Source organism: Lagenorhynchus albirostris, chromosome 6 (genome assembly GCF_949774975.1).
Source record: "Lagenorhynchus albirostris chromosome 6, mLagAlb1.1, whole genome shotgun sequence".
In the NCBI taxonomy this organism is placed as follows: Eukaryota; Metazoa; Chordata; class Mammalia; order Artiodactyla; family Delphinidae; genus Lagenorhynchus; species Lagenorhynchus albirostris.
This window is the reverse complement of record NC_083100.1, coordinates 15712955-15739329: the sequence shown is the minus strand read 5'-3', so window position 1 is coordinate 15739329 and position 26375 is coordinate 15712955. Positions and strand designations below refer to the sequence as shown.

The window sequence follows — 26375 nt, the reverse complement described above, 5'->3', positions numbered from 1 at the left end:
GGCCCCTCCCTGAGAGCACCGACGGGAGCCCCGGCCGAGCCCTGGATCAGTGATCCCTGCCCAAGGAAGCCCCCTCTGGACAGGAGGGGGAGCGGTAAGGAGGTGCAGAGGGGAGCGAGCCGGGAGGAGCGAGAGAGGGGAGTGCCCGCCAGGTCTCCCATTGTCCTTTGAGGAAAGGGAGGGCCACCCCGAGCTAGAGTGATGGCAGACTGGGAGGAGGGGGTGTTGAGTGCCAGGGAGTAGGTCCCCGAGACAACGAGGCGAGGGGAACAGGATGGGGGACACCTCGATCCGGAACGAGAACGCCTCAGTCCGGTGGTGGCCTGGGTCCCAGCGGCCGCCTCCACAGGGCAAAGCCCGCACCGCAGAGCGAATTTTCCACATGCAAATAAATCACCCTTCGCGTCCTCCTCTCCATTAATTAAGAGGGACGTTTCGACAAAACGGGCGTAATCTTTATTAATTACGCAGCCCTCAGTGCGCGGGGCGCATCAATCAGGCCCAAAGCGAAAGTACAGCGGGCGCCTAATCCCTTCCCGGAGCGCCTTTGGGGAAGGAGCCGAGAAGCCAGCGGTGTCCGCATCGTGTCCACCCTTCCCGGCTGGCGCTGCAGTGGCGGCCGGGGGAGACGCGGCCCTCCGGGCCACGCCAGGCCTCTCCCCGAGCCTAGAGCCTGCTGCGCGCGCGCCCGACGGTTCCCGGAGCCCCGACAGAGCCCGGTGTCCCCCACTCAGATCCCTCCCGCATCTGGGCACTCGCTCGTTTACTCACACAGCAACTCACAAGCAGACTCGTTCGAACACACCCCACGGCCAGTTTCTTCAGCCCCCTGCCCCCCAGCCAGTTCCCCACCCTCCTCTTCCCTCGGATGCTCTTAGAAGGAGCCGGACCAAACTCGATTCTGCGGGGCCCGAATCCGGGCTAAGCAGCGTTCCTGGGAGGGGCTCATTTACTCCCGGAGCGAGGAGACAGGGGTGGAGAGAAGAAAACCCAGTCCTGTCGCCCCGAGGACGCCCCTGAGAGCTGCCCTGGGGGGCGGGGCGGGGAGGACCTTAGAAGCTGTCCAGGAGGCCAAACCCTCCCAGGCGCTGGAGGGTGCAAGAGGACGCCTGCATTGGGCAGGAGAGCGTGGGAGGGGTGGGGCTCTAGTTCTTGGCAGAGAAACCCAGAAAAGCTCGAAGCCTCCAGGTCCCGTGTGGGAAAGCCGGCTGGAGAGGGGGGCCGCCAAATTCAGCTTCCTTCCAGGCAGCCCCACTGCACTCTGTCCGCTGAGGGCAGGGACCCTTGAGCTCACTCCGGAAAGCGTCCTGCGGTAGGGTCTGTGAGACCACCCTTCTCAACCTGGCCAGCATTATTCCCTCGGCCTGAGCTCCTTCTCACCCTCCCCCCACCCCTCCTACGCCATCCTAGCAGGTCCCGTCCTCTCTGCACCTTGAACCTGGAACATCGGAGCTGAGATGCTTCCGCTGGAGCCCCATAAAGAGATTCTGCCGGATTTAAAAAAGGGGGGGGCAATTCAGGGCACAAACCTAATAGGGTAATTATTTCCGAGGCCATAGCGGAAGAGGTGGGTGCTGCGCAAGCCCTCTTCGTGGCCTCTCTGAGATCGGACAGCGAGGATCCGACCCCGAAGCACGTAGGGTGCGCTTCTAGGTGCCTCTCTTGGTTTTGCAACCTCCAGCCTGGCGTCGGAGGTTGGGCCTTCAGCCTACTGTACCCTAAAGGACTGGTCTGCCCGCCCTTGCATCCTTCCGCGTCCTTGGCGGGCGGGCTTTTCGTAGCCTTCCCAGGAGGCGGAAAGTCTCAACGCGCAATCTGAGCTTCTTTCATGAGCGCGGTGCCCGGAGCAGCCTGCTTTGGCGCACGCCCTGGGGACCCGATGGCCCGAGGAGAAGCGGGACCTGCTGTCCTGCTTTGGGCCGCGCTGGCGGAGCCCAGGGGTGAGCGAGGCGGTGGCCGGCTAGCACCATCCTCCTGGCTTTAGCAGCGCCTGGAGCGTCGCCCTCTTTCCTGGGGCTTCCTCCGTGCGGGGGCTGGGCATACTCCGTGTCCGACACTCTCTCAATCATTCATTCCCCCTCTGAAAGTTTTCATGAAATGTTCAGGCTCCTTTACTCACTGGTCATCTCCAGGGCCTGAGACACTTGCAAGCCTGGCCTTTGAAGCCTTTCCCTGGGGCGGTTTTGATTACCTTACTCTCCCCCTGCCCCCCCCCATTGGTCGGCCTGTCTTCTGGCTGTGTTCCCAGAGCTGTCTCAGAGCTTCGCATTGATTCCACATATACTTCTTGAGCGTCTACTACGTGCTTTTCCGAGGGCTGGGGCCACCCTTGTGATGAAAACAAACCACAGTCCTCAACCTGGCAGAGCCGATGTTCCAGAAAATAACCAAAGAGAATATAAATGTAACTTGTCAGGAGATTGATTGTAAGGGTGCAGCTCAGCTCTGGCGAAACTCACAGGACCTAGGGGGAGAGGGGGTATTCAACCTTGGAGTGGGGTGGAGTGGGGCGGGGGCATTGCTATGTCAGCAGAAAAGGCCTGGGCAGGTTCAGTAGAGGTAGATTCCTACAGAGAAGGGAGGTAGGAAGGAGTGATTGCGGAAGGAAGGAGAACGGTGAAGGGAGAAAGTGAAAAACACGTGTAGATAGAAAACACCTTACGGAGTTATTACTGCCAGTGGGTGGAGCATTCTGAAGTCCTGGCAATACTCGGGGCCGGGCCTGGGCAGCCAAACCTGCAGAGGTGCTCTGCCTGGAAAGAGGCAGCTGTTGGGTCCTCTTGGGGCTTGAAGTCTCTCCAGATGTTTCCCACTGTCCTCTTTCTGAAGACACTTCATTCAGGCTCCTAAAGGGGTGACAGGGGACTGAATCTTCCCAGCAACAGACAGAGGCTTCCTTGGAGCCATCCGTCACCCCACCTCTGGGAGTAATGTCACCTTTGAGGGTCAGGAGATCGAGATTTCCCTGTCGCCTCCCTTCCCACGTCTGTGGCTCAAAAATCCAGCAGGAGCTTGGGAGTCTTCCTCTCAGTGCCCATGGTCTGAAAATTGCATGATTATTTGAGAGAAAATGAAGGCCCAACTTCTTGGTATCCAGACCCCCCAGTCACCGGGACCTGTCATTCCCATTCCCCAAACTGGAGAAAAGTCCTTCCAGGCAGGAGAAAAGTTGGGCAGGCTAGAAATGCGCTGCTCCACAGGGCGGGGCTGATGTGCGTGTCCCTCCTGAATGATTCCCAGCAGCTGCCACCACTCTGAGGGGACGGGGAAGGGAAGGGCTCCTCCAGAGGAGCCCTAGACCCTAGCGAAACCAATCATCCTTCCCCAGCTAACGGCCTTGTGAGGTAAACGCGAAAGAAACAAGCAGGACCATTCAGGAGAGAATGTCTTCACAAGGCTTCACATGTTATTAATAGGAAGGCTTTGAAAACACCTTTCCCTGTGAAAGTCTGGGATCAAGGGAACCAGCAGATAAAGTAGAGACAATGGCATGCAGCCCTGCAGTGGGGGCTCGAAAGGAGGCCGTGGCTTTCTCAGAATGGTAGCAGAAACACTACTCAACAAAAGGGAGCAGTTCTTACTTGTCAGAAAACTACTGATAAAGTCTTACTAGATTTTGGAGCTACTTAGTAAGGGAGAAAAAGAGAAACAGGTGTACCTGCAGCAGAGGTAAGAAGGTGCACGTGGAAAGGGAATCCCTGTAGCACCTCAGACCTATGTTTTCTATCTCCAAAGCAGGCTGAAGAGGTTCTCAGAAAGCCCAGGCTGTCCTGTTACAATGAGATCATAAGAGTCATCCCTGTAATAGAAAGGATAATCAAGGGTCCCCCCAAACAAGGTCACATTTCCAAGTAGGGGAGGAGGCATACACTCTCCTCCTCTGATTGGTGAGGTAGCCCCAGTTTCAGAAAGGAGCAAATGGTGTGGTTTCATTTGGGCAGGATGACCTAGGAAGGCAGGAGCTAGATCCTGGAGCATGGTGGACTCTGTGGAGAGATTGGCAAGTCACTCCAGGAGGGAGAAATCAAAAAAGATTCCTGAGCTCAAAAAGCAGGAAAGTACCCTAAAAATAGAAGTTTTCAGAGACAGACAAAAAGAGAAGAAAATGGAAAGTCCTGGAAGAAGAGAGGATTTTGCTTGAAGACTGAAAAGGGGAGGGGGAGAGAGAATAACGAAATACTGAAGAAACATTATGACTAAGATATTGCTGATTAAAAAAAATCCTAATTGATGTTAGTCAAGGTGGGTTCATTGTAGACAACAAGAAATGACTTTTTCTCATTTGAAGGACACATTTGCACTGGGAAAAGTGGTCTGAATCTCCGATCTCACTGTTCCAGAATATGTGGTCATGGGGGACATACTTGTATACTAGGGGCTACCAGGATACAGAGAGTTGACTTAAGAATAAGTCATTTAGTTTGCTCCCAAGGTCTTAGAATTCATTTATGTTAAAAACAAGAAATAGGGAGAGGACTTTGCCCACTCACACGTTACAGAAGTGCAGGGGGATGGGAGAAAGCATGGATAAAATCAACACTTGGAACAAACGCTTTTAAGGTACCACTTATCAAGGTACCAGCGTAGGGAGGTCAGGCTTTTCTGATGCCACCAACCTCTCCCCACCACTACAGGCTGCTGAGCCATGTCTCCATCACCTGTCCCAGGCTCCCTCCCAGGAATCAGACCACACTTTCCAGGAGACTTCTCAGAACATGCCCGGTGTCCTGGGGTTGGCAGCATGAGTCCTCAGAAAGCCCGGCACTCCTTGGTCTAGAGGCTTGGGTTCCCCATCTTGGGAGAACTGGGGGAATTGTGTGGCAACAACAGCCCTTAATCATACTAGCACATTATCATTGTATAATAATAGTAATAAAACATTATATAAGAGTAATAGCGTAAATGTATTGAGCACTTCATAGGTACTGGCATTATCCTCAGCCATTTACAAAGATTAATTTACTTACTGCTTAAAAAAACCTAGATTGTACCCAATTAAAATGTACCCAATTAAAAAACAAAGGACCAGAGACATTACTTAACTTACTCTAGGTTACACAGCTAGGAAGCAACAAAACTAAGATTTAAACCCCCCACAATGTGGTGTTGCCACTCCTGTTCAGTTAGAAAGCCCTACAGGTTTCTAACGCTGGCATCGAACCCCAAAGGGATGGAATCTGGGAGCTGGTTAAATACTTTACCTCTCATTGTTTGCCCTGTTCTGGTTGTAAATAAATGTCAACAAAAGTTACCTTTAATGCCTCCGGGAGGCACTGATCTATCTTATCTCGATTGAAAATAATTTGGAAATTTACTCCCTTTGAGTCCCCTTTTTAAAACCTTCCAATGAAACAATCCCACTTTAAAATTTTTGCTGATTTTAAACACCCCGTTTTCTTAACTCCCAGAGTTTATTAGCCTGTATTTCCGTGCGGAGAAGAACCTGAGACACTTAGCATCGTTCAGCCGCCCCTGCTTCGGGCCGGGCACGTGGCAGGCAGCTGGTGAGTGTTGGCAGAAAGAATCCAAATCTTCCTGCCCCCTGCGGATCAGCGCTATATTTGGAACGTGGCGTGGGCCGGGCTTCTTGAAGTCCTCCTAGGCCCCTAGCCGTGTGGCGAACCTCTCCTCCTTAAGGACCGCCTCGTGGTGGTGGAAGGTCTGGGGTCGGATGCCAGCGCCGCCCCCGCGGGGAACTGCGAGGAATTTCCAAGAGGAAACCCGAAGATGCCTAAGGTATTTCCAAGCCCCCAACCCTTCGCGTCCACGTCCCGCTGACCCGCCCGCCCGACAATGGGAAGGTTTGTCAGGACACCTTTTGCGTCTTTGAAAGCCGTGGGGAAAATGCGGAAGGGGGCGGGAGGTGGGAGAGGGCTTCGGAGCCCCGCGGGGCTGGGATTCGGGGAGAAGCCGGCTTGCGGACCAAAAAGCAGCAGAGAAATGACGGGACAGACAAGCGACTCCGCGCCCCGCAGCCACCGCACTCGGTGTCTTTCTTCTTAACCTACATATGTGGGGCTTCTCTGCTCTTTTTAAAAATAGATGCGGGAAATTCCCTGGCGGTCCAGTGGTTAGGACTCCGCGCTTTCACTGCGGGGACGGGTTGAGTCCCCAGTGGGGGAGCTAAGATCCCTCAAGCCCCGCAGCGGGGCCAAGAGGAAGGGAGGGAGGGAGGAAGGAAGACAGATGCGAACCGAGAGCTATGGGGCGGGCGCTGGGAGGGCCCGTGGACATCCAAAGATGGTAAGGACACCACTGGATCATAGACTTTCAGACCCTGAAATCGGGACGTCACAGAATCCGGAGAGTTAGGGACTGAAGACCAGTTTCCATACGAAGACAAAACAAATAAACAAGCTAAGCAGCGATGTCGAGTGGCTGAGTTTGTAAGGCACCGTGCCAGTTGGTTCCGCCGCGCGCGACGAATGCGCTGGTGACGGCGTCCTTGTGTCTTCGACTTCTCCCCGGCCTGCCCTTCGGGATCGCAAGCTTGGAGATTACTGGGCTGGGGTTTGGGGTCGGGGGCTGCGAAAGGGACACGCTTAAGTCGTTGTCGTTGGCCCAGTTGTGCGGGGACTAGCCTGTCGCCCCGGGCGGCCTCGAATTCTCTCCAGCCCGGGAGACTGCGCGGGAGCGGGCACAGGCCAGCCCCAGGATGCGGATTCCACCCCGCCCGCCCCAGGAGCCTCCCCGGGGACCTGTCGCGGTGGCTGCCCTCGGCGGTCCCCGCGCCCGCACTTTCCCCCCGATAGTCCTTGCGCTCAGCTACGAGCTACCTCGGGCGTCCGCGTTAAAACGCACAGAAATCGAGGTGATCCCCCTCCTGCCATCGCTGGCCGCTGGGTCTCAGCGCAAATCCCTTTACACCTGGATCCAAGAGTGTGGAATTAATTTGTACGCTGAACGGCTACTCGGAAGGGTCTTTTGAAAGAATGTAATAACTCTCCTAGCGAATATCTTAAAACACTACTCTCTGCTCTGGATCTGCTCGCATGTCCACACCTGTTGGTGACCAGCAGCTTCCCCTTCAGTTGTCACGGGCGATGACACCCACAGCTGTCAACTGGCGAGGTTTTGTTAATTTAACCTCTAGACTTTCTTGGTTAGCCATATAATCCACCCTCAAATCCCCAAGTTGTCACTGAATTTTGACTTGGAAAGCACACCCCTATTTTGAGGGACCGAGGGGAGACCACGGAAAAGCCCTGTAATGTGCGGAGGCGCAGCCGTCATCCCCGCCACATTAGGAAAGATCACGAGCGCCCGCAATTAGGAGGCAAATATTTACCTAACTTTCCTGGGAATACAAAGTCAACAGTGTGAGTGTGCGTGTGTGTTTGTGTGTGTGTGTGTATGTGTTATGGCCGTTTCCAAAATCCAAGCATTAGTCCACAATCTCCCATCTTCTAAGAAACCTGGCGGCGTTTAGTTCATTAAAGTGGGATTGGGGAGAACGTAGCATTTCAATAAACAACGTTGTGAAGTATAATGGCTTTCAAATCTTCCTGCTCAGTAGAATCACCTGGGGCGCCTTTTAAAAACTGCTGCTGCACCTCCCCTCCCCACCCCCACCCCTACTCCCAGACCAATTAAATAAATGTCTCGACCCGGGGGCGGGACGGGTGCTTCCGCGTTTTGTTTTGTTTTGTTTTGTTTTGTTTTGTTTCTTAAGCGCTCCAGGTAATTCTAAACTGCGGCCAGAGTTGAGAACCTCTGCTAAGACTCCAATCAGGAAATAAGTTTGCTGTGTGTGAATTTAATAAGAAATTGACTCTAGGGACAAATCTTTTCCTTGCAGAGTTCAGTCCCAAATTTTCTTCCAAGCAAAAACTGTCTGCTTGACAACTTGAAGTTAATCCTTCCCCTCCCCACCCCACCCACCTCCCCAGCCCCAAGCTGCAAGTCAGGTGCAATGGCTCTCCACCTCCCAAGTTTGACTAGAAACTAGTTTTAAATGCACACACGGTAGACATATAAATCTTATCAAAGTATCATTTCCATGTGATAGAGAGTACTGTCATTGTGGTAAGAGATAGCTGAGCCACTCAATTATTACCATGGTTCTTGAAATAACTGCTGAAATAAAAGTGTTCTCTTCTTGCAGCGATTAAACACTTTCTCTCCCGTTTATTTCGGAATGTGTGTTTGTAATACTAGGGGTTAGGAGAACATTTTTGCACATCTTCTCTACCTTCTTTCTTCCTACTTCAGCACTACCCCCTCTTCCACCCCATGGAGATGTGGTATTTCTAAGCCAAAGATAATCCAATTTTACATGCAAAGACAATTTTTTCTAAAGGAAGTGTGCACATTCTTCCTGAGCTCCTAGGAATATTCTTGGAGATTGAACACTCTTACTTCCCTGAATGTATTTTATAATCAAGCATGATGGTGAATTTATCACAGAAGCAAACTTGCCTCTCTTTGGCATGTTTTAGTTTTGTGTAAGAGAAAGGAAGCTGCAAGTTTGATCAATGGATAGAAACTATGCTAATGGTATGTATTACAAAGCTTTTCTTGAATGCACGATGAAAAGAGATCTAGCAAAAGATAGATAAAATCTCTCTCGTAATTTCTTCATTCATATAACTTGGAACCAAGCTCCGGCTACGGTCATTTCTAATACTCATTTCATAAATATTTACTGTAGTAAATATTTGATATTCCACAAACTTACTCTATAACATATATGATAAAAACATATTGTTTCAAAGGAAGAAGTATGCTATTTATCTTTAACAGGGATGCAGTTCAATGCCCATGGCATGAAGTAATCATCTTTGTATCATAACAGAAATTTAAAATACGAATATTAGCTAATGGGAATTAAATGATTAAAGAGGATGAGTTGGATCACAGATTAATAGGGGATTACTCAGCTACTGAGATGATAAATTTAGCAAGTCTATGAAGGATAATTTATTTAAAGTGGCAAAGATTGAAGAATTAGTAAAACAGGGAGTAACACATAATGAGAAATTTAATAGCTCTTGCTCTCAATGTTGTGGGGAAATTTCACTGCATTGTAAGCTTATCCCAACTACGTAGGTGCTGCCAGCTTTGGAGGGGATGGGGCAGACGTGCTTATAAAGAAGGTAGCCAAAAGATTCATACCTTGAAATCTTAAAATGCAGAAAATGATCGGAAATGGAGGCCAGATGTCTTTTAGTCTCTCCACTGGCTCCTGTCACTGACTACATTGCAGTTCGAGTTTTGCTGTAATAGAACTGCTTTTTCTCATAACTCAAGGTGCTTTTTGGTATATTTTTTCGCCTTTCAAAATTCCTTATGAAGTCGGGGGAAAGCAATTGTTTACCTAAGTCCCCCAGGGTCTCAGGAGTTATTGAGGGGAAGTGTGAGAAAAGGGAGCCAAGTCACTTAACATTCAGTCCAGGGTTTCCCATTAAGCCCAGTCAGCAGACTAGTTATCTGCCACTTAGCATATGCCAAGAACTGGCTAAGGCTTTGTGGATAGAGTGGGTGACCAGACAAGGTTTCTGCCCTTGTTTTTACATTCTGGTTGCAGGAGATGGAGATAAAGCATATAACAAATAAGACCACTGCTGATAGTAGTGTTAAGAAGAAAATAAAACTTCAGTAGATATTCCCTTGGGGATAGAGTGGTGAGGGCAAACCTCTCTGAGGAGGTGATATTAGACCCTTGCAAACCTGAATGAAAACAAAACTAAAGATCCACATAGGGCTTGTTTCCAAAGCATTTTCACCCATATACCCTCCTATGTATACAAATCCTTATGCCAACCCCAAAAGGAAAGCAGGGCTGATTCCTTTTGTTCCCATTTTGCAGATGAGAAGCCTGAGGCTCAAAGAGGTTAAATAACTTGCCAAGGTCCTTCCAAGAAAGGAGAGCCATTATTCAGACTCATATCTCCTGGGTGAGATTACTGGTCTTTAGAACCCAAACCAAGGTTCTTTATGGATGTGGACACTGTTCACCAAAACATATTACATTTAGAGGCCGAGTATTTAATCTATCAATCACTGACAAGATGAGTTTCTTTCACTGGAAATTTAGATTCTATAGAAGCCTCAAGATAATTCTAACCAGCAGTCTCAGAACCCAAGCAGAACCTGGGCCATGGAAACCACGAGTTCTTGAGCAGGTATTCAGGCCAGACAAGGTCGGGCTTTTTGCAGTGATTTTACTAGTAGTTCATACTCAAGAGCTGGAGATGTGCCCAGGGTTGAGTCAAGCTCTTCCCAGGAGATGAGAATTTCCATGAGAAGAGAGAAAAGTACTCCACTGTCACAGGAGCCCTTCAGACAATTCACTGGTCATTTAAACAATGTCTGCTAAATTCATGCTCTAAGATGCTGGTATACCAGGACTTTCCATGTGATGCAGGAATGGTGAAATCACATCTGCAAAATGGGGGAACAGCTGAATGCCAGAAAACCACTAGAAATTGGAAAAATGTTTTCCATCGCCTCATCCTGCCACTCAATTCCTGATAAAGAAGTCAGAAATTAGCAATAAAACAAAGTTAGCCAAGAAAAAAATAATCTCTCCATGGTCAGGTACTGAGCTATTAATTATATATATTTGATTTTAAACTATTCAAATTTCTCATTACAAGAGATTTACATCTGCAACCTATGAAAGAAGCAAAATGTGGCTTGTGTCGTGACTCAGGCAATTCAAAGATCTCTTTCTCATTTATGAGGAATAATTCCGTTTATATCATTGCTGTACCTTCCTCTGTGGAACATAAATAAACTCTATAAGAAACAAGCTGGTCCCCAGGTAACTTTAGACAAACTTCTAGGTTGCCAATTTAAGGGAATGAAATAGCAAACACATGTGTGTGCCCACAGGTACACATGGTTACATCCACAAAACCAAGTTCTGTTACTAGCATGTACATGCTAGTGACTACACATGTGTAACTGCACTTGTACAACTAAACAGTTGTGAATACTAGCAGAATCTCGGCACTGGAGGTAAACAAAGGATACAAGATTAAAATGAATACAGAAATAAAAATAACACAAGTTATTTGTTGGAGGTAAAAGTAAATTAAAACCAATCTATGAAGTGTGAGTCTTAGTATTAGGAAACTGAAAACATTTTGCAGAAACTGAGAACAAAATCTGACAACAGAGTTTAGTTTTAGGGGAACGTTAGAGTAGTGGATTGGGTAAGTCTTTAAAATACAACAGATCTCACCTGGCCTTCAGGAGTTCCGTTAAACCCTAGAAGTAATTCCATGAAATGCCTTTGCAGTGTACTCCCACATGTGAGTTATTGCTCTCTCAGCCCTATTCAAAATGTGAAATTTTTGATAGAATTTGGATGAGGATGTGTATTTCAGGAAAAGAAGCACCACCAAAATAACTCAGAGCAATTTCCCCATGAAATAAGTTTCATGAAAACAGATTTTTTCCTATAAATGCTTCTTGTTTTTATTGACAGTGCAGACACACAACATACCATATTGCAATTCCTAAATTGCAGCCATACCACTTATCAGCGGCCCATAAATTACTTCACTCTATGATAGATACAAGTGCTCCATTCAAGTTCGGTTAATAGTGTCAAGATATCATGCAGACAGCTTGCATAAATACATGAGGAATAACAGCATACCCTCAGTAGCTTCTGTGATTTTTAGGCACGAAAACTTTGTCTTATTCCAAATTTCAGAAGATGGAATAAAGAATGTTTTCATATAAAATACATTTGGAACAATTCAGGGTTTTTTTCTTTATAAAACATCTAATCCACCTGCAACATACACTCTCAATTCGTCTTTTTAGTTACAAAATCGGATAGGTACGTATTCTTTTTCATCTAATGTGATCAGATGTGAACATTTCAGTGATTTCTAATAATATCAAACAGCTGACTTCAAAATAATATTTTTCTGATAAGTATAATATATATTTGTAATCAAAGGCTGAAAAACCTGTCAGTTGATTTGTCAGTTTCGTTTTTTGAGCAGTATTTTCTATTTGATCAGATAATTGAAAGTCAGTTGTTTCACAGTATAAAATCTTGAATCAATTACCAACACGCCTTTACTGCCGCCCCTACTTTTGAAATGTATTTGGACTAGAGGTACGGGAGAAATATTACTGCTTATCAAACAACTTTTCCAGAAATCTTAATGCACAAAATTTCCAGATTTATATATTCTAAAATAAATTATTTTAAAAATGAAATTAAGGAAAAAGGCAGGGGAAGCCTACAGTTTCTATTCCGCGTGAATAGCTTTCAATATCTTCCAGGTGGGGGCAACAGTAAGTCAGCTTTGAGAAGAGAAGAGAGAACGGGCTCGTTAAGCTCCCTGAGCCCAGTTACAGAAGATGAAATGACTTCCTGGTAGCAACACCGTGAATAAAACAATCACAAGTTTCCAGGAGATGGAACTTCTGGACTCTGTCGGGCCGCTAGCAGACGGATCCACCGCCCTGTGCGCGCCACCCTTGCTGTGCTCCGAAGACTCCAGCGGCAGATGTGAGCGCGCACGCGCGCTGAGCACCTGCCCAGTCGCTCACTTATGCGGACTGTTGGTCGGTGCAGCCTCCCAACTCAGGCCAGCGCCGTGCCCCCGGGGGTTGAACGTCACTCTCAGCGCTCCGGCTCACTCACTCGCCATGGCCTCCAGGAAGCAAGGAAACCGTTCACGTTTACATCTCATCCATGCTTCCTCTGGACAATTCAGGTCCATTCACAACTGCTGCAGACGTGAGCTAGCACCTATACCCTTAAAGAAACTCTCAAGTCACAGCAGCCAGAAAACCATCTTCCAGGCGGGGCAGCGGGCATCCCACTGCTCCTTCCTCGTCTTCTTGCAAATCCTCGGACCCCAGGGAGGGATGGCTGTGCACTCTGGCGAGGATGAGGGTGGTGCATGAAGCGGAAGTTGACCTTGCACAGTCCAGGGAGATGGGACTGCCACCAGCATCCCCGCCTCCTCGGTTTCCTTCTCTGGCCCAGCGCGGAAGCGTGGACTTGAAAGGCCAGAGACGCGGAAAACCGAAGCTCTGCCGTGACCGGGCGGTGAGGGGGTGAGCGGCCGGGGGCCGCCCTCCGCAGAGGGCGGAGAAGCTCAAGCGCACCGGGCCAGAGGCCCCCTCCTCTCGGACCGCGCCGGAGGTATGGGAGGCAGGCCAGGCGTGTGGCCCCACTACGTGTCGCTCCTCCGCGCGCCGCCCGCCTCCGCCGCCGCCCGCGCCCTCGGGCCGCCGCCGCCGCCGCCCCCAGCCGAGCCCGTGGCCGCGCCCTCGGGCCGGTACTTGAGCCAGCAGATAACCCAAGTGACGACGACCGAGAAGAGCGCCAGGATGCTGGCCACCGACAGGCAGATGGGCCCCACGGGTGAAGGCAAGGGCAAACCGGCTGCCGGGGCCGCATCAGGGGACGTCCCGCCCCCCGGGGGGGGCCCGCCGCCGCCGTAGTGGTTGACGAAGATGAGGCCGGTGAAGAGCAGCACCACCATGGAGAGGAAGGAGAAGACGACGCACACGCAGCCCGCGTTGAGCGCGGCGCGCTTGCAGTTCTGGCAGCTCTCGTAGGAGCCCGGGGCGCGCAGGCCGGCGCTGGAGCTTGGTCCTCGGGCCGCGTCCTCGGCGGCCGGCGGCCGCGGCGGGGCCGGGGCGTGCGACGGGGCCGCGGCGGGCGCTGGGTGGCGTGCGGGCAGCGGCAGGAGGCGGTCCTGGGGCAGCGGGTCGTGAGCGGCGCGTAGGGCCAGCGGGAAGGCCTCGGCGAGCTTGGTGTTATTGGGAAGGCCGTACACGCGGCTGTCGGGCAGCGGCGTGCGGTGGCGGCACACGGGGCAAGCGATGGCGCTGGGCGGCCCGTGCCAGGGCGGCGGGCGCAGCGGGCGCTCGGGAGCGGCGGCGGCGGCGGCGGCGCGGAGCTGCAGCCGGCTCAGGCACTCCTGGCAGAAGGTGTGCAGGCACGCCAGCAGCTTGGGCGCGCGCCGGTCTGAGTCGAAGTAGTTGTAGCAGATTTTGCACTCGTAGTCCTCAAGCGGAGGGAGGCCGGGGACCGTCACCGATGCGCTCCTGGCTCCCACGTCCCGGCCGTCCCGGGCTCCCGCCGCGGCGTCCCGGGCCACTGTCGAGCTCCGGGGGCTGCTGGTTGGGCTCCGCTCGCCGCCGCCGCTGTGGCTCGCCGGCGCTGCCATGGCATGACCCGCCCCTCATCGGGGGTAAGGAGAGGCGCCTTCCTCCCCCTGCGCCGCCGTCTCGGCTCCTGGCACGGAGGAGGCGCTTCTGCCTCCCCCCTCTGGCTGCTGTTGCCTGGCGGGGGAGGCACCGCTGGCTGGGCCGGGCGGGGGCGCAGCGGCGACCGCCTTCCCCCCACTCCCCCAAGGAGGCGCGGGCGTCGTGGTCCCTCCCAGTCCCCGGGAGCCTCTCTGCCGTCCCCCTTGGGCCTCTCAACGCGACTTCCCAGGCCGCTTTGGATGTCGGTTTTTGTTGGACTTGGAATTGGGAGTTGAAGGAGGGTGGGGTGTGCGATGCGGGAACAGAATTTGGGGTGCGGCTGCTTTAAGGAGTCGGTGCCCGTGCAACACCCCACCCCATACACACGTTCAGGGTCGTGGTAGGAAACCTGGTCCTGCTTTTTCCTTCTCCTTCTCCCTCCCCCCGCCCCCGCCCCGTATCCTTGTTATTCCGTGTTTATCCTCCTTGGTCTGGGGCTGAGTCCCTGGCAAAGCCTTCTCTCCCCCCACCCGCAGGAGCTCACCGGTGATGTAATGCGGGACCCGCGCAGGGAGGGGAAGCAGCAGCCTCAGCGGTGGCGGCAGCGGCGGTTCTTGTCCTTTGTGAAAATCGTGATGTCATTTCTCCGGCCAAGGGCTAAAGCCAGTCACCACCAAACCATTTACACTTTCCGCTTTTATTAGCAAAGCCCAGGCAGCCCTGCCTCGTTCTTCTCGGGGTGGAAGCCGACGGATGGCATTTTCCTTTCACCATCTAGAGGAAATTTTCGAGCTGAACAGTGTGTTTGCCCTCACCTCCCGAAATATTGCTTCCTGAGCCTTAAGGAGGCATGAAAACGCAAACTCATAGCCAGATCTTGCTGATTTCCCGACGCTGACTGTACGGGATGGTGGTAGCTCTCAGTACTTCGTGGGTGCGCATGCGGTTCCAGAGCCAGAGAGGGGAAATGTTATTGTCAAAGCGGTTCACAGAATTTCAGTCCAGCTTACATCTAGTCCCTGGCATCACTCACCCCCTTGGTCCACTTAAACTTTTAATACACAAATGTTGAGAGCTGGAAGCTCCATGAGTACCATGAGACAGATCTTCTTGATTTTATTAAAACCAAGAGAAGTCATGTGAGGAGCTTAGCAAGAAGTAGCACTTCTTGAAGGAACACTCAGTAGGGTACAGGAGTGGTGTGTTTGGGGACTATCTGAGAGGTGATGTTTAGATATTCCTAGTAAGAAAGTTCTGTTCCCCTGTTTCTCCAGGTTGGTCCTCACCCTAGGAAGAGATGAGCCTCCTCAGCCCCAAAAAGGAAGAGAAAGAGGACGGCTTTCTGGGTCCCCATGAGATGGGAATGTTCCCACTTTCTATCTGGATTCTCTGCAGAAGACAGCAAGATAACCCAGGGGATATTGGTGGAAAGGGTGAGTGAATGGGAATCAAGCTGAAGGAAGAGAAAGAAGGAAAGAAAGATACCAGTAAACCACCAATGTACAGACCAGAGGAGGAATTGTCATAAATAACTATTAGGTTTCTATGACATTTGAAAATACATGTACTTTTTACTGTATGTGAACAGTGAATGTGATTGATGTCTTAAGTTTGAGAGACCTTAGGTGAAGCTCATTAAAAACCACGAGCTTTCCATTTCCTTGTTTCACATTTTATAAATGTGGTTTAGGGTAGTATATCATTTTGTGCGGAGACTGTGATGAGCAGAGGGCAGGGTGATGGGCCATCAGAAGAAGGCCCTAGTCTGGCCTTGGAGTATTACAAAGTTTCACAAACCAAACTAACCTGGAGGGAGTTAAGTTCCTTTCCTTCTCTTCCTGTCCTCCCTTCTCTTTCCCTCCTTTAGCTGTTTGATTGTGAAGAGCCTGGAACTGCATTTTAGGCAAAATTTGAAACTGGTTCTTCTACTTTAAGTCCTGAGTAACTCTGTGCTGAGAAGAGAGATACTGCTGATATAGGAAAAAATTTTAAGCAGGGCATGGAGAGGAGAGTTCAGAGACAGGAAGGCCTGGTGTGCATTTATGTCCCACCCACCCAGTTCCTAGGACATGTGCAACCTCCATGCCAAAGAGGACTGAAAGTGTTCTGAAGGTCTGAAGGTCTGCGTATTTGCATGTGGTGTGCGTTTGGGCAAAACATTTAAGATTTTGAAATTTCACTCTAGTATGCATTCTCACCGTTGAATGGAGGAATTGAGAGATGGAACACCGGGCCACACCAGGGTTTCTCAAAACCTCAGCCCTGTTGACCTTTCGAGCTGGAGAATTCTTTGCTGGAGGTGCTGTCATGTGCATTGTCAGGTGTTCTGCGGCATCCCTTGCCTCCACGAACTTGATGTTAGTAGCAGCCCTCCCTAGCGGTGACAACCAAAAATGTCCCCTCGGGGCACAATCACCCCTGGTTGAGGAGCTACACCAAAGTCACTGGTTTGGCTAACATGAAACCAACAGCAGAAACATCTCCCAACTCTTAACGGCACAAAGTGAGCGTTACCAGTCAAAGTAATTATTTAGTAGTTACGGGCGTTTCTTCCATGGCTCACGGTCACTTAGATACCATGGACCCTTTGAGAGGTCCAGGTTTGGTTTCTGTTGATAATACAATACATTCTGTTGATGGGGTCTTAAACAATTACCAGAATTTGGTTAACAATGCTGGAATTTACTCTGTGTCTGGCTAGTACGTTAGCCAGCATCTCCAATTATTTTATATCCTAGGACCAGTCCCTCATTTTTGGGACTCACAAGGTGTCATGTGGAGTTTCCATCAGTGGAAGGAGGGGCCGTTCGTGAAGAGTGTGAGTTTGCGTGACGCAGGCCACAGGCATCGACCTTAACAGACTGTAAGGCCTGGTGCTCATAGTATTGCCCTTAACAGTGTGTAGTGAAGTTTGGTCATTCAAGTAGGAATTAGGTTTCTACTGTGGTGAAGGGTGTGTTGAAAGAGATCTTAAGTCAGTAACAAGGAACTCAATATTTACGTTAGGATTTGAATTGACTTTGCAAGAATCCTGCTCATGCCTTGAATATGTTAGACACTGAATATTTGCTGAATCGTTTTCTTTTTGAGGACCTGAGTAAATGGGAGACAGCAGAGGTTTCAGGTAATCTCTTGTATACATTCCCTCCATCTACCATCTAAATAAAATGAATGTTTAAGTTTTGGAGACAGCTGTTTCACAAAGGACTTAGTGGGGAACAGATGTTCACAGAGAGGGGGGATTGACTGCTCTGAGTCTGAGTTCGAGATCTGCTCCTTACCCTCTCTGTAGCATTGGATTGCTAGTTAGCTTCTCTGTACCTCAGTTTCCCAAACTGTAAAATGGGGATAAGAATAGTTACCTCATAAGTCTGTTGTGAAGAGTGAACATGCTGTACATATAACACACACAGAAGAGTCCCCAGCCCCTGTTAACACTCATTACTGTTTATGTTAGGATTTTCTATTTCTGATCTCAATAATCCTCTCTAACGCCCTGTGAGAGAGGGCCAGAGGGTTCTTGTAACCAGCCCAAGTTGACACAGCTGATAGTGACAGAGTGGTCAAACTCTTCCATTATTTCAAAGATAGAGATACAGGTAGCATCTCCCCAGAAAGGCCAGGAGGAGGCCTGACCTATGAACCTCACCACACATTATTGATCTGTCAGCTGTAATAAAGCTCTGTATAAAACATGAGGATAAAGTGAAATCTCATTGGTAATGTTGAAAGAATAGCTGTATAGACAGATAATGCCACTCAGAAGCAGGTAGCAAATGAGTCAATCAAACAGCTGACATTTTCAAATAGAAACTGGGTTGATTCAATCTGACATTTATTCAGGTCCTATTCTGGAAGGCGTTATTGCTGTGTGATAAGGTAACCTGGCCTCCAGAAACCAAGAATTTAGTAGAGGATATTAACCATGTGTGCAAAACTGGGAGGCAGAAGGAAGCAAGTCTGTAGTCCAGGGATAAGGCTCTGGTGGGAATAAAGAAGAGAGAGAAGTTATTTCTGCCATGGAATGTGGGAAGTTTGCACAGATTCACAGACAGTGTATTGGGGATTTAGGAAGATGATGAGAGAAAGACATTCAAGGCAGCAGCAGGGAAAGCAGGTGTGTGGAGGATGTGGTTAAGTAGCCTGCTTCAGCAGTGACTTGCCGTCCAGGAAAGCTCAGAACCATGGTAGCAGGGCTGGGCTTAATTCTGTAGACAACTGGACGCGCCACGTCAGGGCCGTGGCAGGAGGGCCTGTGGGAGTGCTGGGTTGGCTGGGATTGGAATTGTCTTCATCAAGAGAAAGCATGGCAATTAAGAGGTTACTTTAGGAGCTGGATCTCACTACTATATACTGCAAAGATAAAACTTTTTAAAGAATTAATGCAATAGAACTACCATATGACCCAGGAATTCCACTCCTGGGTATATATCCAAAAAAACAAAAACACTATTTCAAAAAGGTACTTGTACCCCAATGTTCATAGCAGCATTATTCATAATTGTCAAGCTATGGGAGCAACCTAAGTTCATCAACAGGTGAATGGAGAAAGGAGCTGTGAGATATATATATATATATATATATATATATATATATATATATATATATATGATGGAATACTACTCAGCCATAAAAAAGGATGAAATTTTGCCATTTGCAACAACATGGATGGACTTCGAGGATACTATTCTAAGTGAAATAAGTCAGAAAAAGACAAATACTGTATGATATCACTTATACTATGTGGAATCTAAAAAATACAACAAACAGGGCTTCTCCGGTGGCGCAGTGGTTGAGAGTCCGCCTGCCGATGCAGGGACACGGGTTCATGCCCCGGTCCGGGAAGATCCCACGTGCCGTGGAGCGGCTGGGCCCGTGAGCCATGGCCGTTGAGCCTGTGCATCCGGAGCCTGTGCTCCGCAAACGAGAGAGGCCACAACAGTGAGAGGCCCGCATACCACACACACACACACAAAATACAACAAATAAATGAATATAACAAAAAAGAAAGAGACTCACAGATACAGAAAACAAACTAGTGGTTAACAATGGGGCAAGGTAGGGGTAGGGAATTAAGAGGTAGAAACTGTTATGTATAAAATAAGCTACAAGAATATATTGTATAACATGGGGAATATAGCCACTATTTTACAATAAAACTAAATATTATAAAAGATGTGTAAACTTTAAAAATTGGGAATCACTATTGAACGTCTGTAACTTATAATACTGTACATCAAATATACTTCAGTAAAATAAATAAAGAGCAAATGAAAAAAAATTAATGCGCTCTGTTTATGGCCATAAGTTCTGGCTCATCGTGTAGAGGCAGTGTGGTCTAATGGTTAACAAGTACTCTGCTGCTACGCTGCCTGTGACACTAGCTGTGCAATACCTGGACAAGTTGCTTAACTTTTCTGTTGCCTCAGTTTTCTCGTCTGTGAAGTGGGAGAGTAGTATCTACTTCATAGGGTTGTTGTGGAGTTAAAATGAGTTGATAGATGTTAAGCTTCAAACAGTTCTTAGTGCATGGTAAGTACCATAAAAATGTTAAAAAAGAAGCTACCCAAACAGGCCTAAATTGCAGTGATTCAAAAGATGCTTATTCTACGGAGATTATTATTTCTTTACTGGTAAATAAAAATAATTCAGAACAAAACCTATCTTGACCAGATGATCAAAGTTAACATCAACAGTGGTAACTCCATAACTCCAGTTGATCACACATACCCTTGATATGATGTGTTGAGAATGACACTTTCTGTGATACTCCTCTCAAAAACCCATAGCCGGGCTTCCCTGGTGGCGCAGTGGTTGAGAGTCCGCCTGCTGATGCAGGGGACATGGGTTCGTGCCCCGGTCCGGGAAGATCCCACATGCTGCGGAGCGGCTGGGCCCGTGAGCCATGGCCGCTGAGCCTGCGCGTCCGGAGCCTGTGCTCCACAACTGGAGAGGCCGCGACAGTGAGAGGCCCGCGGACCGCAAAAAAAAAATAGTTAAAAACCCATAGCCATCTAATCATGGGATAAAACACAAGGCAAATCCCAATAGAAGGACATTCTACAAAATAGCTAACAAGTACGCCTCAAAACTGTCAACATCAACAAAGAGGGAAAGTCTGAGAAACTGTCACAGCCTAAGTAGATAGGATGACTAAATGTGTTATGACATCCTGGAGGGGAGACTGGAACCAAAAAAGAGACATTAGGTAAAGACTGAGGAAATCTGAATAAGGCATGGACTTGAGTGAATAATCATGTATCAATGTTGGTTCATAAGCTACGATAAATGGGGCATATTAATGAAATATGTTATTAATAGGCAGAACAGGGTGGAGGAGATGGGAATTCTCTGTGCTATCTTTGCAATTTTTCTGTAAATCTAAAACTCTTCTAGAATTAAAGTTTTTTTTTTTTTTTTAACGTGGTCAGTTTATGGGGATTTGCAATCACAAGCCACTAAAATTCCCTGGATTAAGACGTATCTGGTCTGGGCTTCCCTGGTGGCTCAGTGGTTAAGAATCCCCCTGCCAATGCAGGGGACACGGGTTCGAGCCCTGGTCCGGGAAGATCCCACATGCCGCGGAGCAATTAAGCCGGTGCACCACAACTACTGAGTCTGTGCTCTAGAGCCCGTGAGCCACAGCTACTGAAGCCTGCGCACCTAGAGCCCGTGCTCCGCAACAAGAGAAGCCACCGCAATGAGAAGCCTGCGCACCGCAACGAAGAGTAGCCCCGCCTCGAGGCAACTAGAGAAAGCCTGCACACAGCACCGAAGACCCAGTGCAGCCAAACATAAATAAATAAATAAATAAAATTAAAAAAAAAGACATATCTGCTCACTATACATTTGTATCACTTCAAGTAAAATCACTGCAAGTAAAATCCATTAAGCAAAGCTGAAAAAACCTTCCAAAGACATCTCATTTAGTAGTTATTGCATTAGGATATTGCATTAATACTTATTACAATGTGCAGATCATGGTGATTTTTAAATGTGTATAGAAACAGTGCAACTACTTTAAAGAAAATTCAGAAAAGAGAATTTTTAAATCTCCTATAACCCAACACTTGGGCATAGCTATTACCATCACTGAATTTATTCTTATTAGCAAATGTTTTTACATAGTTGTAATAATAATGCATGTACTTGCTTCACTTTGATTTATTCATTCAAATTACTATTTATGGTGTCTGCTCTGTGACAGACTGTCTTTGAGGTTGGTGATCTTAAACAGACAATGACAAAACAAAATGCTTGTCCTCATGAAGCTTCTATTCAAGTGTATGTGTATGTGAGTGATATAAAAAAATTAATGAATATATAATATGATAATAAGTCTAAAGTCCTACGAAGAAAAATATAGTAGGATAGGAAGACAGGGAGTATTGGGGTGTGAACGGATGGTTTGCTTTTTTAAATAAGGTGGCCAGGAAGGCCCATCTAATAAAGTAACATGTGAGCAAAGACCTTAAGGAAGTGAGGGACAGAACCATGTGGCTCTTCAAGGGAAGAATGCCCTGAGCAAAGTGAACAACCTGTGCAAAGGTCCTGAGGTGGGAGCATAGTCGATGTGTTCCAGGAACAGCAAGGAAGCCAATGGCAGAAGCAGAGTGAGCTAGGGGAAACGACAGGAGATGGGGCCACAGAGGGAGTCAGGGCAGGGATGATCATATAGGGACTTGAAGATCATTTTAATGGTTTTTTAAATTTTTAATTAGAGTAAAATGAGAAGCCATTGAAGGGTTTAGAGCAGAGAGGTACATAATCGATTTAGGTCTGAAAAGAATCACTGTTAGTGCTGTGTGAAGAATAGCTTAGAGGGGACAAGTTTAGAAGCAGGAAACCTGGGTAGCTGGCTCCAGTTAACAAACCACAGAGAGGAAGGTGCTTGGATTGGATGCGACCGGTTGGATTCCATGTGTGAAGTTGAGGCTGACAGGATTTGCTGGTGTGGGGAGAGAGGGTGAGGAAGCATGTTCCAAGGCTTCTGTCCTGAATCCAAAAACCCCAAGCTTATATTTTTTACTCAATAACAATCATTAATTTAACAAATATATAATAAGCATTTCCCCATAATTATAATAATTTTTGGTAACCATGACACCTTTCATTTTCTTGCTCAAATATCACATCAGGGATGCTTATTCTGACCATCTGATCTAAAATATTTCAGTCTCCTCCCCACTTGATGTCCCACTTATGCTTAACTGGTGGGGTCCAGTGCAAATTGAAAATGTGGGAAACTTGTTTAAAACTTATTAAGAATTTTAAGAAGGTTGCCAGCAGAGCATTAAAACAAGAGGGAGGCCCTGATAAGAACAGGGCCCTGTCGCAAGCCCATGAAGCCAGCCCTGCATGTGCATGCCATGTACTAAATTCATCGATTTATTTACTGTGTATCCCTCCTCATATTCATGTAAGCCTATGGAGGTAGGGAGTTTTGTGTTTTCTTCCCTTGCATATCTCCAACACCTAGAATAGTACCCAGCCTATAGTAGACACTCAATAAATATTTTTGGATAAAGAAATGATTTTTAACGGCTGATTAACTTTTTATCCAACGACTCTACCATAATTTCCTTAAGCATTCTTCCATCAGTGGATGTTTGGGTAAAATATTTGGCTACTACAAATCATGTGGCAATTAAAATTTTCATCATATAGGGCATCCCTGGTGGCGCAGTGGTTGAGAGTCCGCCTGCCGATGCAGGGGACACGGGTTCGTGCCCTGGTCCGGGAAGATCCCACATGCCACGGAGCGGCTGGGCCCGGGAGCCATGGCCACTGAGCCTGCGCATCCGGAGCCTGTGCTCCGCAACGGGAGAGGCCACGGCAGTGAGAGGCCCGTGTACCGCAAAAAAAAAAAAAAAAAATTTCATCATATAGCCTTTTCTATATTTTGGATTAATTCCACAAAGCCAGTTCTCAGAATTTTTGTAGGCCATTGTCCTCAAAAAATATAATTTACAAAATACTATTAGCTGATGACTTCACATCATATTAAGCATTACTTAGCCTTTGACAATTTGCGTTTTTTATTTAAGAACACATTTTATCACCCAGGAGAGTGCTTTTGGTCTGTTAACTTCATGTTTATGAATGAATACATTTTTTAAAAAGGAAGAATTTTTTTCTCCTCAAGAATGTCATTGTAAGTATTGAAACCATTCCTCTACCTATTGCTTGTTTTAATTTTGTTTCAGTGAGATGAGTTAAAAAAAGAATAATTAGGTCAATTTTATACTTCATATAATAAATTCATTGCATTTCCTCAAAGGTTTTCTTGTTTCACTGGACTTTTGATGTTTCAATACTTTGTGACTACTTTGTGTTTTGCTGCTTAAACTGTAGTTTATGCAAGAAAATACATGTCTGTTGCTCCTCCCAGGGACTATTAGAAGTTGCATTTTAAAATTTTCAGCTCTTTGTAAGTGTAATTATTAGAGGTACCACCAGAAGAGAAAAGCCGGAGGCTCCAGTTGTTCATAATCCTGTGTATTTGTCATTGCTTATGCGGACCTGTGAAGTGTTTAATGCCCCAGAGCTTATACCAGCTGGAAGACTGATTGGTACTACGGTTGGATTTTGTGTCAGCTGACAGTCACTAAGGCCGATCAAGTGTCTACATACCAGAGCTAAACAGAATCAAGTCTAAACAAGATGGGAGACAGGTGAGAAACTCACAAACTCTCGTGTCAACATTTTTTATATAAGAAATTTGAAAATGGCTTTTATGCTCTTAGATTTGCAGATCTTGCAGCAGTATTTTGCAATGCCTTTGTTTTTCTACTCCCATTTTATGATGAAGGTGCTAATACAGAACACAAAGGTCCAACTTGCTTACCCAGGACCATCTGGCAAATTTAGCTATTATCAAAAGCTGTGTTCCTTCTGAAGCCTCTAGGGGGAAATGTGTTTCCTTGCCTTTTCCAGCTTCTAGATGCTGCCTGCATTCATTCCTTGGCTCGTGGCCACATCACTCTGAGATCACATCCCCTTCACTCTGACTCTGACCCTCCTGTCTCCCTTGTAAGGACACTAATCTTGGGATGAGGATGTGAACATCTTTAGGGGCCATTATTCTCTTGACCACAGCAGCTCTGCAGCCCCCAAAAGGCTGCTCGCAGTTGGTGACTGGCCCTTAGATTGCAGCTGTCCCAGGCCCCACTTAGCTGCCAAGACGGCTGAGAGGCTCAGTATCTCCCGGTCCTTTATGGTCCTCCAGTGGGCTGCAGTACACCAGTTCGGAAACTTTACCATAAAATGTAAAATAGGGGCTTCCCTGGTGGCGCAGTGGTTGAGAGTCCACCTGCCAATGCAGGGGACACGGGTTCGTGCCCCGGTCCGGGAAGATCCCACATGCCTCGGAGCGGCTGGGTCCGTGAGCCATGGCCACTGAGCCTGCGCGTCCGGAGCCTGTGCTCCGCAACAGGAGAGGCCACAAGAGTGAGAGGCCCGCGTAACGCAAAAAAAAAAAAAAAAAAAAAATTTAAAATAATGTAAAAGAAGATTTCTTGTCACAGGGACTGCCAGCACCTGTATTTATTTTCCTGACAATTTTCTCCTGCAGCAGCCCTCCACCACTGACTAATGGGGGTCGGTGTGTCCCAGCTCCCTCCCCACTCTGGTGAGTTAATTCTGAGGCACGTGTTCTTTCTTTGCTCTCAGTGATGGCCGGATTGGCAGTGCACCCCTTAGTGGGTGTGTTTCCTTCCCTGCTTCCTGTTCCTACTCCCTTACTGGTGTTTCCTTGGGATCACCTCTTACCTCAGGGTCTGCTTCTGGGGGAACCCAAGTTAAGATGTGGGGATGAGCTCTGAAAGGGAGGGAGAGCAGAAAAAGAATGTTCAGACACATTTGCAAAAGCTTTTCTTGTTGAACCCCTCTTGAAGTGCAAACTGGAGGGGGAGGTAATAGGAACTCATAGATATACTTCAGGGGATTCCAGGGCATGAAGGTTTGTGTCTCATGTTCAGAATGTATCCTGGGGAGATTCCAAACCCTAAAGGCCCAGAGAAGGGAGTAACAACGGTGGTAGGGCAGATCGGTGCAGAGAGACTCACACAGCTCATCCCACCACCCAGTTCCGTGTTGCTCCAGAGCGCTCCAGGACAGCACGTGAAACTTGCAAAGCCCTGAGGGGGGAGCGGAAGTGTCCGAGAGAGTTCAGAGGCAGATCCTGGTTGGGAGGGGGAGGGGGCAGGTGGACCTGAGAGCGGAAGTCCCAGCATCACGGCATTAAGTGCAGCAGGGAGCAAGGAAGGATGACAGTCATCTGAGCAGGGGCCACGAAGGACCCACTTGCTCCTCCCCACCTCCTGCCTCTGCCTTCCTTGAACCCGGATTCCATTCAGGGTGAAAGAAAGCGGAAGAGGAAGAGAACCACAGTCCCGACGTGACTGAGCGGTTACCTCCATAAAAGGTGATTTTTAAAGTGCAAGAGAGGTGACTGAGTTGTTGGCAAAATTAAGTTTGTTCTTTTGCTGTTAATCAAGAAAAATGGGGAGGAGGATGCTTATAAATCGGTAGCATAAAATATTGCACCTACCATTAGAGAAGGTATTTCATTTCCCATTATTTGTTTTAACTGGTCCACCATTCATTCACATGGAGCCATGAATATAGCTCTAGGGAACAATAGGTTAATTGGATAATGTGGAGTAATATACACCTGTTAAACCAAAACCAATGTATTTTCCAGTCTTCACACGTGTGTGAGCAGGTGTGCTCATGTGCGTGCGTGCAAACGTTCCCCTGAGCCGCTGTGCTTTCATGGCTCTAAGGAAGTGGGAGGGTGAGTACCACCCTGGAAAACAGATGGACTCATGAGGAGTGCAGGTAAAACTAGCCCTACCTGGGAAGGGTCTGAAGGGAGAAGGGGTACGGAAGAGTAGGGTGTCACACAGGTGTGTTGTGTCCTGGCTTCCTCCGTTCCTTCACCGACCAATGAACTTGTGCAGGTGAGGTGGCGCTCCAGAACTTATTAGGCAATATGAAGGAATTATTGTTGATTTTATTTGTTATACTAATAGCAGTGGGGTTAGGGAAAATGTTCTTATCTGCTATAAATGTATCCTGAATTATTATAGGAAAAGAGCGTCATATATTGAATTTGCTTTAATATACTCAAGCAAACATAAAGATAAGTAAATACATTCAAAAGTGGGGGAGAGAAGAAATAAGTTTGTCACATATATGAA

General features: G+C 47.9%; 1 protein-coding gene and 1 long non-coding RNA gene across 2 annotated transcripts; one reads left to right on the top strand and one right to left on the bottom strand.

Annotated features, from left to right (window-relative positions):
- Positions 1–15764, top strand: LOC132522060 (uncharacterized). Its single transcript, XR_009541051.1, has 2 exons — positions 1–94; positions 15447–15764. It is a non-coding gene; the product is annotated as an uncharacterized LOC132522060 (long non-coding RNA).
- On the bottom strand, positions 11419–14396 carry LOC132522059 (RING finger protein 225). Its single transcript, XM_060151997.1, has one exon. It carries the CDS (start codon positions 14151–14153, stop codon positions 13152–13154), a length of 1002 nt encoding a protein of 333 aa, XP_060007980.1. The 5' UTR covers positions 14154–14396; the 3' UTR covers positions 11419–13151.
- Positions 15765–26375: the final 10611 nt, after the last annotated feature.